The 14,140-nt window shown below is 30.7% G+C and overlaps 1 protein-coding gene across 1 annotated transcript; it reads left to right on the top strand.

Moving 5' to 3' along the window:
* Positions 1 to 3,203: 3,203 nt before the first annotated feature.
* Positions 3,204 to 8,222, top strand: LOC111892509 (uncharacterized). Its single transcript, XM_023888554.1, has 13 exons — positions 3,204 to 3,797; positions 4,273 to 4,425; positions 4,509 to 4,721; positions 4,804 to 4,893; positions 4,998 to 5,114; positions 5,192 to 5,461; positions 5,566 to 5,725; positions 6,459 to 6,536; positions 6,650 to 6,750; positions 6,837 to 7,007; positions 7,366 to 7,440; positions 7,540 to 7,644; positions 7,740 to 8,222. The coding sequence occupies exons 1-13, from the start codon at positions 3,405 to 3,407 to the stop codon at positions 8,064 to 8,066; spliced, it is 2,253 nt and encodes a 750-aa protein (XP_023744322.1). The 5' UTR covers positions 3,204 to 3,404; the 3' UTR covers positions 8,067 to 8,222.
* Positions 8,223 to 14,140: the final 5,918 nt, after the last annotated feature.

Genomic DNA, 14,140 nt, shown 5'->3' with positions numbered 1-14,140 from the left:
CACATCCAATCACTTAACAAAATAAATACAACTTCAAATTAATATATATTAAATCACAAATAAAATATTGTCCAATAAAAATATTTAAATTACTAATCCGACATATAACTGATTTCTTATTGTTGGAGAGTATGTTAAAGATGAATGATTGAAGAAGAAAAATTGATATGCAATCGGTCTGAATATTTTTATTGGACAATAATATATTTGCGATTTTATATATGTTAGTTTGAAGTTGTAATTTTTCGTTAAAAGAGATAATGACTTAAAAAGATAATATATTTTTTTAATTTGGACAAAAGAAATAATATTAGTGTAAATAACGACAAAGATTAAAAAGAATATTTTTTGATTTTATATACATTTATTTGAAGTTGTAATATGTTGATTCTTTTTTCTGTAGAATGCTCGTTAGAAAAATAATATTTTTTGATTTTATAATCCCTCTTCAAAAATAAAGATGATAGTATAAAAATAATCAAAAAAACTAAAAGATAATTATGTATTAAAACAAATATAGATCTTTTAATATTGGTGTAAACAATGACAAAGATGAAAAAATAAAATTAGCCTATATCATTTAAGGGGCGCTACTTGTAGGGAAAATAAGACAATTTACAAGATATTAACTTAATCCGGTATAGAACATATCTTTTATCTTTAATATAAATGCGCATAATTGACAATTAACGTAAATTTCTGTGGAAGAAGCAAGAATTAACAGTGGAAATATCAACACCCTTTGCAAATATCTATATGGGTTGTATTTAGATTATTTTGTTTTGTTAATATTTATTTCAAATTAATACATCCATTTATGTTATTCGAATATAAGTATATTATAATATTTTATTAAAGCCCCCTCTATGATAAAATCCTAGCTCCGCTCCTATCTAACACCATGCTAAAACATGCCAGTTTTTCTTAAAAAACATACACTTGGATCGTAAAAAAACAAATGGGAAAGAACAAATCAGAGCCATTTGTTTTAAGAAAAACAAAAACAAATAAAAAAAAGTACCAATAGCAACCTTTCCTTTTTTTGTTTCTTCCTCTCTATCCTCTAGCTAACAAGGTGATGATATTTTCTTAACACATTCTTTAACACATACTAGGAGGTGGTGTTAGTCTTGTGCTAGCAAAACCAACGAGGATCCTTTTGCATGAGATATACATGCATAAGTAAACACGAATAAACTAACGAACCCTATTTCCACTAGCCTTACAGTGATATGAAAAAAATGTCTCCTTTTGCATGAGATATACATGCATAAGTAAACACGAATAAATGATGACATTTTTTTTTTTTTTTTTTTTTGTTGTTGTTGTTGTTGTTGTTGTTGTATTCGTCATTATATACGACTTTGATGCCGTTTATTTTTTTCAAAAAACTCTTCAAACCACTTTTTGCTACGCGGCGCAGCATACGCATAACACTTACTCTCTCGCAACAGTTTGTTTTTTGGAAGACTTCAGACCACAAAACCTCTGCGCGTGTTCTGCGCGGCGTAACACTTGACTTGTTTATTCAAACCTCTTCAGCTTTCATTTTTCCAAGTGTTTTTGACTTTTGTCTATAATTTTGGTATAACCTTTTTTTTTTTTAAACTTTTTTTTAAAACTTTGATTTTTTAAAATTTTTATTTACGGATTTGATACATTTTTTTTATAGTTTCTACTATTTTTTAACTTGATTTTTAAAAAAAAAAACTTTGATTTTTTTAATTTTTTTACCGTTTCTGTTAATAATATTTTCAGTTTCAGTTGTATCTTTTATAACGTGTGTAATTTTTTACGAATTTTGTAGACATCGTTTGCAATACTTTCTAAATTTTTTTATTTTTTTATTTTTTTATGTTTTTTAAAATTAGTTTTTTCTAGAATAAAACTAATAACTTTTTTTATATTTTTTAAGATTTTTTTAAAAGTTTTATATTTTTGTTTTTTACATGTTTTTTAGTATTCTTTCAATGTTTTAAGACTAGAATTATTAAAATTTTGGTGTTGAAAACTATTTTCAGTTTATAAAATTAGTTTATTTAAATTTCAGTTTACTGCAACAGTCTACAAATGTTAAAAAACAAACATACTTGTTATTATAGGTTGCAGCTGTTTGTTCCACCTAGAGTTGCAGAGGTGGTCTGTAGATTTCATGAACTCTTGTTTCGCAAAAACAAACAACACATTCCTTTTTGTTTTGATTTATAATATGTTGTATACTCATTTACACCTATATTAGTCGATTAAAATTGTACTTTAATATTTATCTTTATAATAAAAAATTTGATTATAACCTTTTAAATACTTATCTTATTTTAACTGTTTTATGTAAGGAATAAAAAAATAAAAATAATAGGAAAACACTACCCAACCGTCCAAACATCTCTCCGGCCGGAGGACGGCACGGGGCAACTGATACAAGTTAATTGCCAGGGTGGATTTCACGTTACTGCACTTTAATCAAATAAATGATACATTCTACCCCCTCAATTATTCACGAACATCAGCTATTGTCCTTTAATTTTGTTTTTATTTATGACTTATTTTACTTGATCCTAAATATATTATTTTTAGATGTCTCTTGGTAATAACTTACATTTAGTCCTAATGTATTTTTAGTACCTTTTGTATCTATTCCTAGACATTTTAAACGGACCATAATGATTAGGAACCAATATTTTATAACTTTTATATTTAAATTTGTTAAATATCATAAAATAATTATAATTATTAAACGAATTCAAAATTCAAACTATGTAATTAAATAGTTAAACTATTCAATTAAACATACATGACAACGTAACTACTGTTATAGCCTAGAGTCATTGGCGGACCTATGTGGGGAATTGGGGGTCCCGAGCAACTACTTAATTTCTGGCTTGTAGTGTAAAAAAAATTTATTTATTTTTTTTAATTTTTTCTATTATGTGCATCCGCTTGAAGTATGAGGGACACCCCTACTAAAATAGTCTGTATTTGCCACTTCCTAGAGTTTAATTTGGTCAACTTTTATCTTTATCTGATTCTGATTGTTGATTGTTGACGTAACAAAAGAAAAAGAATCATTGTTTTTTACTTTTTTTAGGATAAAAAGTTTGTAATTGATTCTTTAAGGGCAAAAAGTGAATACTTATAAATAGTTGAGGGGAATTTTTGTAAATTCACCTAAAAAATCAAATTCTGATTCTAAAAGTGGACGGGGCCCTAAACCCAAAGGTGATAGCTGTTTCGTCGTCTGAGGACCGTTAGATATCAGGCACCATTCATTTCCTCCGAAATCATTACCAAAACGTCGGCGACTCCATTGAAGGAAAACCAAAACCTCGCCGTTACGCCTCCACTCCAAAACCCTATTCTTCCAAAATTCGTCTTTCAGTTGACCTGAGAGTCATAAAAAATTCAACATGTCCGGTGATGACTTTACGAGCGGCGTTGAAGACGGCTTAAGGCTGTCGAAACGTATATACTTTGGCAAAGACAGATCGGTGGCGCCGCCGAAGCCTATCATTGCGATGGGGAGAGCTACGAGATTGTTATACCCGGTGTCGCCTATGGTTTACGCGGTGATATCCAATCCAGGGATCGTTGATAACCCTGACGTCCCAAGTTATCAGCCGCACGTGCACGGCAGGTGCGATCCGCCGGCGTTGATTCCGCTTCAGATGAACGGGATCGGTATTGAGGTTGATTGTTATCTAGACACAGCCTTCGTCACGATGACTGGTTCATGGCGAATTCATTGTGTTATGGGGAGTGCCAAGTGTGATTGTCGTCTCGCTGTTCCGATGGGATTAGAGGTACTCCATGAAATTTCAAATTTATTCTCATTTACAGACTCATAAAAGAAGGCACTACTTTTTGTGCTTGAAATTGTTATTTGCATATATAGCTCTACCCTATAATTCGAAAAAATAAGTTGTCGGAATGTTAGATATAAAAATTTCGGACAATTTTACTAAGAAATTAGGAAGAACATAGCCTGTGATCTCTCACCTTCCATGTTTTCTATACATGAAAAGAAGCCCTATAGTTTCAATTCATATTTAACATGAATACTTCGTATCTCTAGCCTTTCGAACCCGTAAAAGCTCTCTACATCTTTCAGTTAAGCTCATATGGTATCTCCGGTATCCTTTTTATTCTGAAAACCTTGGAACAAGACATGCAATTTAAAGGAGTAACAAGATGCTATAGTTAAAGAAATGAATTGGGATTTTTATTTTGGAGTTTATCTGTTGTCCTAAAGTAATTTAAGCATCATTTGGCTAACAGGGTTCAATTCTAGGTGTAGAGGTTGAAGTAACCAACAAATCATATAAAACACAACTAGTTGTCATGGATGAAAAGGGGGAAACACAAACTTTAGCCAAACCTGAAGATGGAGGCTTTCTGAAACCTGACATTTTTACCTTGACAATACCACAGGTTATAATCTGCAACCACCTCTCATGATTTTCTTATCATTTGTAAAAGTCAAACTTAGCCTGACTTCCATGAATCTTCTCCAGGTTGATGGTGGCTCAAATCTTTCATTCAAAGTAAAATGGTCCCAGAAACTAAGCTATAAAAATGGGGATTTCAAATTGGAAGTTCCTTTCAGTTTCCCAGAGTATGTAACTCCTGCTGGAAAGAAACTCTCAAAAAAAGAAAAAATACAACTGAATGTCAACATTGGCTTGGGTACAGAAGTTGTGTGTAAGACAAACAGTCATCCATTAAAGGTTTACCTTTCATCAGCCTTCATTCTCCATAATTTATCACTATTCCCATAATAACCAAGTGATAAACTTTGCTTCATTTCAGGAGAAAAAACGTGAAGTAGGGAAACTCGAGTTTTTATATGAAGCAGATGTTCTTTCTTGGTCAAGGAATGATTTTGAGTTTACATACTCAGTAAGATTCTTGAACATTTACTTTGATGAGATAAATCATAAGAGCTTAAAAAGTTATTTTATTTTATTTTATTTTATTTATTTATTTATTTTTTAATGTTTTAGGTTCCTACAAGTAGTGCATTTGGTGGTGTCTTTTTGCAATCTCCATCTTCTCTCAGTGTTGACCAAAAGGAGATGTTTTCTTTGTACTTATTTCCAGGACCTGATCACAGCAAAAAGGTTTCTTTTAACATTAAATTATAAAAAAGGATTCATTTTACTTGAATATGCTAATTCTTTCTGTTTTCACATGATAGGCTATGAAGAAGGAAGTGCTTTTTGTTGTTGATATAAGTGGAAGTATGAAGGGAAGGACAATTGAAGCTACAAAAAGTGCAATTGTTACAGCATTATCAAAACTTGATCAAAAGGACTCATTTAGTATAATGGCATTTAATGATCAGACTTTTTTGTTTTCATCAACTTTGGAGTTGGCAACTAAGGAAGCTCTTGACAATGCTAATGAGTGGATTGGGATGAATTTTATTCCAGGTGGTGGGACAAATATGTCAATTGCTCTTGATAAGGTTATTTTCTTTTTGAATTTTAATTAAAAGATGTTTCAATTTTTTATGTAACATAAATAAAAAAAAAAGTACTTTTTGTTTATTGTGGTTATATGTTTTGTCAGGCTGTAGAGATGTTATCTGGAAGCAAGCATTCTGTTCCTATCATTTTCTTTATAACAGATGGAGCTGTGGAAAATGAGAGAACAATTTGTGAAGTTATGATGAAGAAACTAAGAAATGAAGGATCAGATTTGTGTCCTCGCATTTATACGTTTGGTATAGGTAATGATTTTTTTTAATCTTTTTTGATCTTATATTATCATATAAAATAATATAATGCGTTAGAAATATTATAAAACGGTTATATTTAAAAGAAAAAAAAAACTGTTTCCTTAATAGATATTTTGTCAGACAAAGAAAATACCATAAGGTTGATGTAAGATAATACAATTCGTTAGACAGAAAAAATATACTGAGAATAAGATATCATTAAAAAATTAAAAATAATATATTTTAAAAAAGATCCTTATATTTTGATTTATTTGTGAAAAAATCCTCATATTTTGTCAAAATGCAAACAATTGCCCGTTTTTGGGACTTAATTGTCTAAAAAAAAAGATAAGGACTAAATCGTTAATGAGGTCAAAACATAAGGACTTTTCAATAGATTTCCATTGAAAATATGATCATATTTTTAAAAATTATCATCATGAAACAAGTTGTACGTAAAATTTTGTTGTTTTAAAAAAATTGATTGTCACAAAAATAATCATATTTGAAAGTTTAGATACCATGACACATTATACAAATTTTAACATCATGAAATAAACCATATTTTAAAAAGTTAATCTTTATGAAAATATGTCATGTTTTAGAATTTACTGTAAAAACATACTTACATTGTAAATTTCTGTTGTCAGAAATGTAGTAATAGTTATTAAAGCATTCAAATTAACAATTCTAATTAAAATAAAAAAAAGATAAATTACCTTATTATTATTATATTTCACTGTAGGTTCATTCTGCAATCAGTATTTCTTGAGAATGCTTGCAATGATTGGAAGAGGCCATTATGCATTTGCATCTGATGCAGGTAATCTTTATTTCTTCAACATAAAGGAAAACATATATTTAAAATTTTTTCTTGAATTGAAGAATATTACTCAGTTACTAATGTTTTTTTTTGCTTAATGTCTATTTAATCAGATTTGATTGAAGCTCAAATGGACATATTGTTTTCTAGAGCTGCATCTACAGTGTTATTAAACATTGCAATCGATGGTCTAGATGATCTTGATTCCCTTGAGGTATAATTTCACACAATATCTTTTTATTTCACTTTATTCAATTTGAAAAAAAATCTTATTTTAGTTTTTATCTTTTTTTTCTTCAGGTTTATCCTTCAGTTATTCCAGACATTCGTTCTGAAGGGCCTTTGATCATATTCGGGAGTTACAGAGGTGGATTTCCAGACATGCTAAAAGTCAAAGGACTTTTTACAGATATGAGTTCCTTCACTGTTGACCTAAAGGTCCAAAGGTCAAAGGACATACCCCTTGACAAGGTATAGCTCTTCTTAAAAAAATATATAAAATATAGGGTTAATGCCATAAAAACCCTCAAGTTTTCAGGTTTTTGTCGGTTTTGCCCATAGTTGAATTTTATGTCCGTTTTTACCCTCATATTTTCCAAAAAATGTTCGGTTTTACCCTTTTGTAAACTTAAGGGTTTTTTTACGAAGTTAATATAATGGTAACCTGAAACACAAAAGGATAAAACCGAACATTTTTTGGAAAATATGAGGGTAAAAACGGACATAAAATTCAACTATGGGCAAAACCGACAAAAACCTGAAAACTTGAGATGGCATTAACCCTAAAATATATAATTATATAATAATATAATTCAATGCTTACTACTAGATTCTGGCAAAGCAACAAGTTGAACAATACACAACACAAGCATGGTTTTCACAAGATAAAAAGCTCGAGGAGAAGGTCAGTAGTAACATCAATTAAATCTTGTATTTAGATTTTAAACACATAACATCTAATCATATTATATTTTCTTATATATTTAAAAAAAAAAAATAATAGGTAGCAAAAATCAGCATGCAGACAGGTGTTGTGAGCGAGCATACACGAATGGTCTTGTTAGAAACAGTCCAAGAAAAGCACGCCACGTCATCCAGCGTCAAACACGTAACTATTTACTATTTATTTACCTTAACTTTCGCAAAAAAAAAAAAAAAAAAGGAATTAAGAATTAAATATCTGAAAATTACGAATTGTTACAGGGAAAGGCGCAGAAAACAGAAGTGGTGGAAAAAACGGAAATAATAAAAATGTTGCAGCATTTGGGAGTGGGGTATGGGGATTTGGTGGCGACGAATGAGAACACGCCACCTGGCTATGAACCGAAGCTACCGGATCAAGCGGAAATGCTTGTGAGAGCAGCAGGAAACTGCTGTGTGAATCTGTGTGGGAAGTGCTGTTGTTTGTGCTGCATTAATGTTTGTTCAAAGATGAATGATCAATGTGCGATTGTTGTGACACAGCTGTGTGGTGCATTGGCGTTTTTAGGGTGCTTTGCGTGTTGTGAGATGTGCTGTGGAGGTGATTAATGTGTATGTCATAGATTATATGTAAAGATGTGTGTGTGTGTGTGGGGTTCTATATTTTAAAGCATATTGTGATGGAAATAATTGTTATTATGGTTTGTTACATTTAAGTTATTGAATTCTAACATGGTATATTTAAGATGTTTGGTCGTTGGCATAGATATTGTGTATTTATGTGATTGTTATTTTTTGGTACAACAATTATTTTCTAATTTTTTTAAAATGTTAAAGAAACGTAAAATATGGTTGCTTTAACTTTCATCCGTATTAAATTTATAAAAATTTCAATTAATCAGGTTTTGAGTGATCAGTATTAGTCCCCGGGTGCTATTAACATTAAGGTACATACATTTTTGTTCATTGATTACTTTTGCTTACAACAAAAGTTTTTTTTTTCCACACTACTAATAGAAACTATATTTGCTATCACAATTCACACATATCACATCTTATTATGATTTGTATTACATAGCATGTGCCACTTATGTTCCTGCTAACTTTTTCTTTAATCAATTAGTAGTCTAAGTATAGAATGTCAAAAGCTATGTCCACTTTATATACTTTAAGAGTTCACTGCTATTAGTACATACACAATCTTCTAATACTTCATATCTGAACTTAGAATACATCACATTTAAATAAAACATATCTAAGACAATCATCTCTCATGAGTAATATGAGTTTAGACTCAAAATATTTACAACATATGATAAAAATATCACTTTCATAAACTTTAAACAATTTAATAATTATGAAATGCATGTACTCACACAATGCAAAGTTACAGATTCTGTCCTATTTCATTGTTCGTTTTCCTTACATTTTGGGATGTTCTACCCTTTTATATCTTACGTTCGACGCGGACCCTATCACATTATGTGATCTCAGGTACGAGCCACATAAAGAGAACAAATTATCCTGGTATGGCCCTGTTATCCAAGACTCCAACTTCACGACGGGTGGTACTCTCCTAGCAGAGTCTCAATAGTCTCCTAGCGGACCGAGCTAGCCGTCTTTTACATATCTTTACTATTACTATGCAATTCGTTCAACATGCATGATCACATGTTTATTTTCAAGACTTAATCACACTCAATGCCATGCTTTCAAAATAAATCATAGCAATTTGCATAGTATAAAACATTTCTTATATCAAACATATACATTTTCTAACATAACTCATAAATCTTTAATCATAATTTTATCATTTCAATTCATTTCAAAATATTTATCATTCAATCTCTACTTCACTCTTTATAAAGAGTTTAACAAAATCAATTATCCATATATCTTTCAAATCATTTAACATATCATATACCGCACTTTTATAATTTGAAAACCACATAAGTGTAGCTAATACTTACTCTTGTAAAGAGTACCTTAAAACTCGCTTCTTAATTCATGTATTTCTAGCAAAAAAGCTACATAAAACTCACCTCATTAGTTTGTGAAAACTAACTATTGCATGGCTTCCAACCTTCACTTGATGTACTTGCTCATTATTCTTTCAAATCATATTTAAACGATATATTAAGCTCTTAATAACATGACTCGTTATGTAAAAATCTTAACTCCAATATTTATTCAAAATGATTATTCACTTGATCACATAAATTTCCAAACTTCGCGAGCAAAACTATTTAAGCTTCACATATCTCATCCATATGTATTAATTCATTAAGATATCAAATTGATTTCATATATCTCATCAAATCATTCCTACGTATTCATATACTTATCTCTGTGTTAGTTTCAATACTTCGTCAAAATTAGTTATATCCCACGGCTAACTTGTCTATACGTCTTAATTCATTAATACATAAACTTAATTTCCATTAAAACCTGTTCAAACTTGCTAGAGAGGATTTTATTACCTTTTAATCCAAGGGATAGAGGTTTGGTTCTTGATTCCTTGAAATTGCTTAATTAAATCTTCAATTGTTGGAGTAAAGAGCTCTAAAATCTCCCCAAGCGTTGTCTTTTGGAGTGACAATAAGAGTGAAAAGTGTTTGGTTAAAAAGGAACCTTTATCCCCTTTCTTTTAAAGATTGAAATAGTTACATGATCATGTAACACGGTCGCCTAATGAGTTACACGATCGTGTAACTTCACAAAGGACCCAAAATAGCATCTTGCACAATCATGTAAGTGATTACATGATCATATAATCCTTCTTGATGGCATATAATAACATTATACATTCTTTCTTTCAGATTTACATACTTTAGGAGGCTTACATGATCGTTTCATGCATTTACACGATCAAGTGATGTCCTCTACTACATATTTGGGCAATCTACTATACATCGTATACCTTAACGACCCATAACTTCCTTATGGAAACTTATATTTTGACAAATTTTAAATCCGCATAACCATATCAAAGTAAACAACAACTTTCCTACAACAAGTTCCCACATAAAAGTTTTACATTTTCAGTTATGATGAAATAAGTACAAGAAAATACATGTTTTGTGTCCAAAACATTGCACCACTTCATTATTTGATCTTACCCTCCTACATATTCATACAAAATACATATTATAATGCTTAATTAAATTTTGAGGAACATTATAGAGGTCCATCTTTGGGTGGAGGTTGCTACTAGGGTGGAGAAGTAATTAGAATGCCCTCCATAAAATGAGTATAATGTATAAAATACTAGGTTTCGTGCTCCACCAACGTTGCTTCCATATTTCATGGAACATTATTTACCTAAAACTAGAGTGAAAACTTGTTTGTATATATATATATATATATATATATATATATATATATATATATATATATATATATATATATATATATATATATATATTGTGATATGTGTTCGTGCTTAACACTGTCAATGGTGGTTTCATTTGAGTTAAGCCTGAGAATCACAACATAGAAAGAGACGACGTTAGTCGTCGTCCGGGAGGGGGTCCCGGAACTAGACTCCGACGGTCTAGTCAGTAACAGGATGAGAGAATTAAGGTTCTGCTAGAGATAGAAAACGAGGCGATCCCCACTTCTGGAGAAGAAGGATGTCTTTTATACATGTCGTTGAGGGAGTATGTCCCCGAAAGTACTTTTTGTCTTGTCTGGACTGTCAGGACGTGGAGACATCCTATTGGCGGATCATGCACCACTAGCGGTCATCTGCTATTGGTGCATAATCACTGAAGAGTAGTACTCTGAACGCTACACTTGTCTATGTAGGGAGTGGTTGGTACTGTTTTGGCCTATTTGTCACACCCCCAAACCGGAATGACGGAAACTTTCGGGGGCGGAGGAGGTCATTTTTAGTAGGGAAATCATCAGAAAAGTCCCATTATTTACGGAAAAGTTACATTTTAGTCCCAAGATTTTTTTTTGAACGAAAAAGTCCTGAAAACCGGCAAAAATTTGCAGTTTGACCCTTTTTGGCCGATTGAAACCGGTACTAAATTAATTTGGGACTATTTCATAAACTAATCCAAAATATTGAGATTTTTTTGTAAACAAAAAATATTATGACTTTTCTGTAAACAAAAATATTAGGACTTTTCTACAAACAGAACCCTTATTATTATTATTATTATTATTATTATTAGACAAAATTGCAAAAATGGTCCCTGTGGTATGTATTTTTTTGGGGTTTTAGTCCAAACCCTGACTTTTTTGGCTTCGTGGTCCTTTTGAGCTAGTTTTGTTGCGTTTTTGATCCCTATGAATAGTGAAATGACTGTAATACCCTTGGGTTATTTATTTTTCATTTTTCTTTCATTTCTTTTTAAATCTAATACTAATATATTTATTTTAATAATTAATAAATTAAGAAAGGCCCCACGTTCTCTCTCTCTCTCTCTCTCTCTCTCTCTCTCTCTCTCTAAAATGCACATGTGAAAGGGGGTTCGTAGTTTCTGGATCGTTGGTTCAAGGTAGATGATAATAGCATTTGTCAAGGATCGATGGTGGTTTTGGGTGTTCGAATATAGAGGTGTGACCGGTGGTTATTAGAGGTTGAAGGCGAGGTTCAACCCAACTTACCATCTGGTTTGGGTTCAAACCATCTCTTATCTTTAGTGAGATGACTCCTCCCCTTCATGATTTTGCCTTGATACACTGATCAATCGAAGTTCAAAGGTAAGGGCAGTTGAAGATGTGGTCCTCAGGTGCGCTTCTATGTATTAGACAAGCTTTTCCCTACTACACTAATCATTCTAGAGTTCAAATTATTCTCTCTTCATCATCATCTTCTTTAGAGAAACCTGCAAATGTCTTTTTTTTTGGGGTATCCTTGTGCCAGTCGACATACACATCAGGTTCAAGATGGTTTCAAATTTGTTTACATAAACATGCCCCTGTTCTTAGTTTAACTTTCTTACATCTTAACCTAATGCAAATTGTATACTCCTGCCTCGTATGTCCTTGAACACAAATTTGATGTTGTGAGTTGTTATTGGAAACTGATTTCATCTGGGTTTAGTTATATGATCGAGTTCTCGATCTGGGCAATTGTTCTTGGAAATTGAATTCATCTGGGTTTTTTTTTTCTGGGTTTGATATTTCGGTCCAGAGTTTAGCAATTTAGATCAATTTTAGTTTTTGTGATGGATTTGATGTACCAGGTTGCAGTTAAAGCTTAAATTCATCTTGGTTTGTTATCTGGTCGATTTCTAGGTGGTTTGGGTTCATCCAGGTTTTTAGTTTCTTTTCGGTTTATAATCATGAATTCAGAGGTCTGTGATAACATTTGAAATAAAGTGAAAACAAATTCATCTGGTTTTTTCATCAGATTAATCATTTATTATGTGTGTTTATTGAAGCTGTGAATCATTAAAGTTTTTATGATCAAGAAAAAATTGAACTCATTCAAGGGTTTTTAGTTCCTTAGTTAGCCACTTGAATGTTGTGGAGAGAGAGAGAGAGAGTGTGAGAGATATGTGGGCCCAAATTAATTAATTATTTTCTTTTCATTTAAATTAAATAGAAAAAACATAAAAAAATATCAGAAGGGCATTACAGTCATTTCAATTTTACGAGGGACCAAACTTACGTACAAACGTGGCCAAAAGGACCACGAAACCAAAAAAGTTGGGGTTTGGACTAAAACCCCAAAAAAATGAATACCACAGGGACCATTTTTGCAATTTTGTCTTATTATTATTATTATTATTATATTAATAAGAATACTATTTTTTGAACTTGTTATTATTAATATTGTTACTAATACATATAAATACATTAAATGAAAAACTAATATTAATGACATTGTTTAAAGGTGGAGGTGGAGGAGATGGTGATGCCTTTAGCATTGAAATCGTGAATGTCTGCTTGTATATTTTTACTTTGTATATGGTCATTTCATATTTGTTAGTATTGTTTTCAATTCAGAATATTAATACTTAACAATTTGAAAGAAGTTGCATATTAATAGTTTAAGGTAGTAGGGTTTCTCACTTTGTATATAAAATTGTTTAAGGTTGAAGAATTACTTTCCAAATCCAACAAATCCACTACAAACATCTGCATAGGTAACCCATATCAAAATTCAAAAGTATTAATTACAATATTTTGTTTAATAAAAAGGAATAGGAATAATTCAAAAGTATTAGTTAAAATTCAACAGTATTAATCCAAAAAACATGTCCTATTAATTTTTATTAAACAAGATATTGTAATTAATATTTTTGAATTTTGATATGGGCTACCTATGTAGATGTTTGTAGTGGATCTGTTGAATTTGAAAAATAATCCTTCCACCTTAAACATTTTTATATACAAAGTGAGAAATCCTTCTAGCTTAAACTATTTATAAATAATTTTACAAATACGTAACTTCTTTTAAATTGTTAAGTATTATTATTCTGAATTGAAAACAATAACAACAAATATGAAATGACCATATACAAAGTAAAAATATACAAGGAAACATTCATGATTTCAATGTTAAAAGCATCAACATCTCTTCCACCTCCACCCTTAAACAATGCCATTAATATTATTTTTTTTATTTAAATGCATTTATATGTATTAGTAACAATATTAATAATAACAAGTTCAAAATATAGTATTCTTATTTATATTTTAATAATAATAATAATAATAATAAT

Source organism: Lactuca sativa, chromosome 5 (assembly GCF_002870075.4).
Source record: "Lactuca sativa cultivar Salinas chromosome 5, Lsat_Salinas_v11, whole genome shotgun sequence".
Taxonomy (NCBI): Eukaryota; Viridiplantae; Streptophyta; class Magnoliopsida; order Asterales; family Asteraceae; genus Lactuca; species Lactuca sativa.
Note: the sequence above shows the minus strand (reverse complement) of the source record. Positions and strands in the feature narration are given on the sequence as shown.

Coding starts and splice junctions, on each gene's coding strand:
- LOC111892509 (XM_023888554.1), top strand. CDS start 3,405: ATGTCCGGTGATGACTTTACGAGCGGCGTTGAAGACGGCTTAAGGCTG. Junction 3,798..4,272: donor CTGTTCCGATGGGATTAGAG/GTACTCCATGAA, acceptor TTTGGCTAACAG/GGTTCAATTCTAGGTGTAGA. Junction 4,426..4,508: donor TTACCTTGACAATACCACAG/GTTATAATCTGC, acceptor AATCTTCTCCAG/GTTGATGGTGGCTCAAATCT.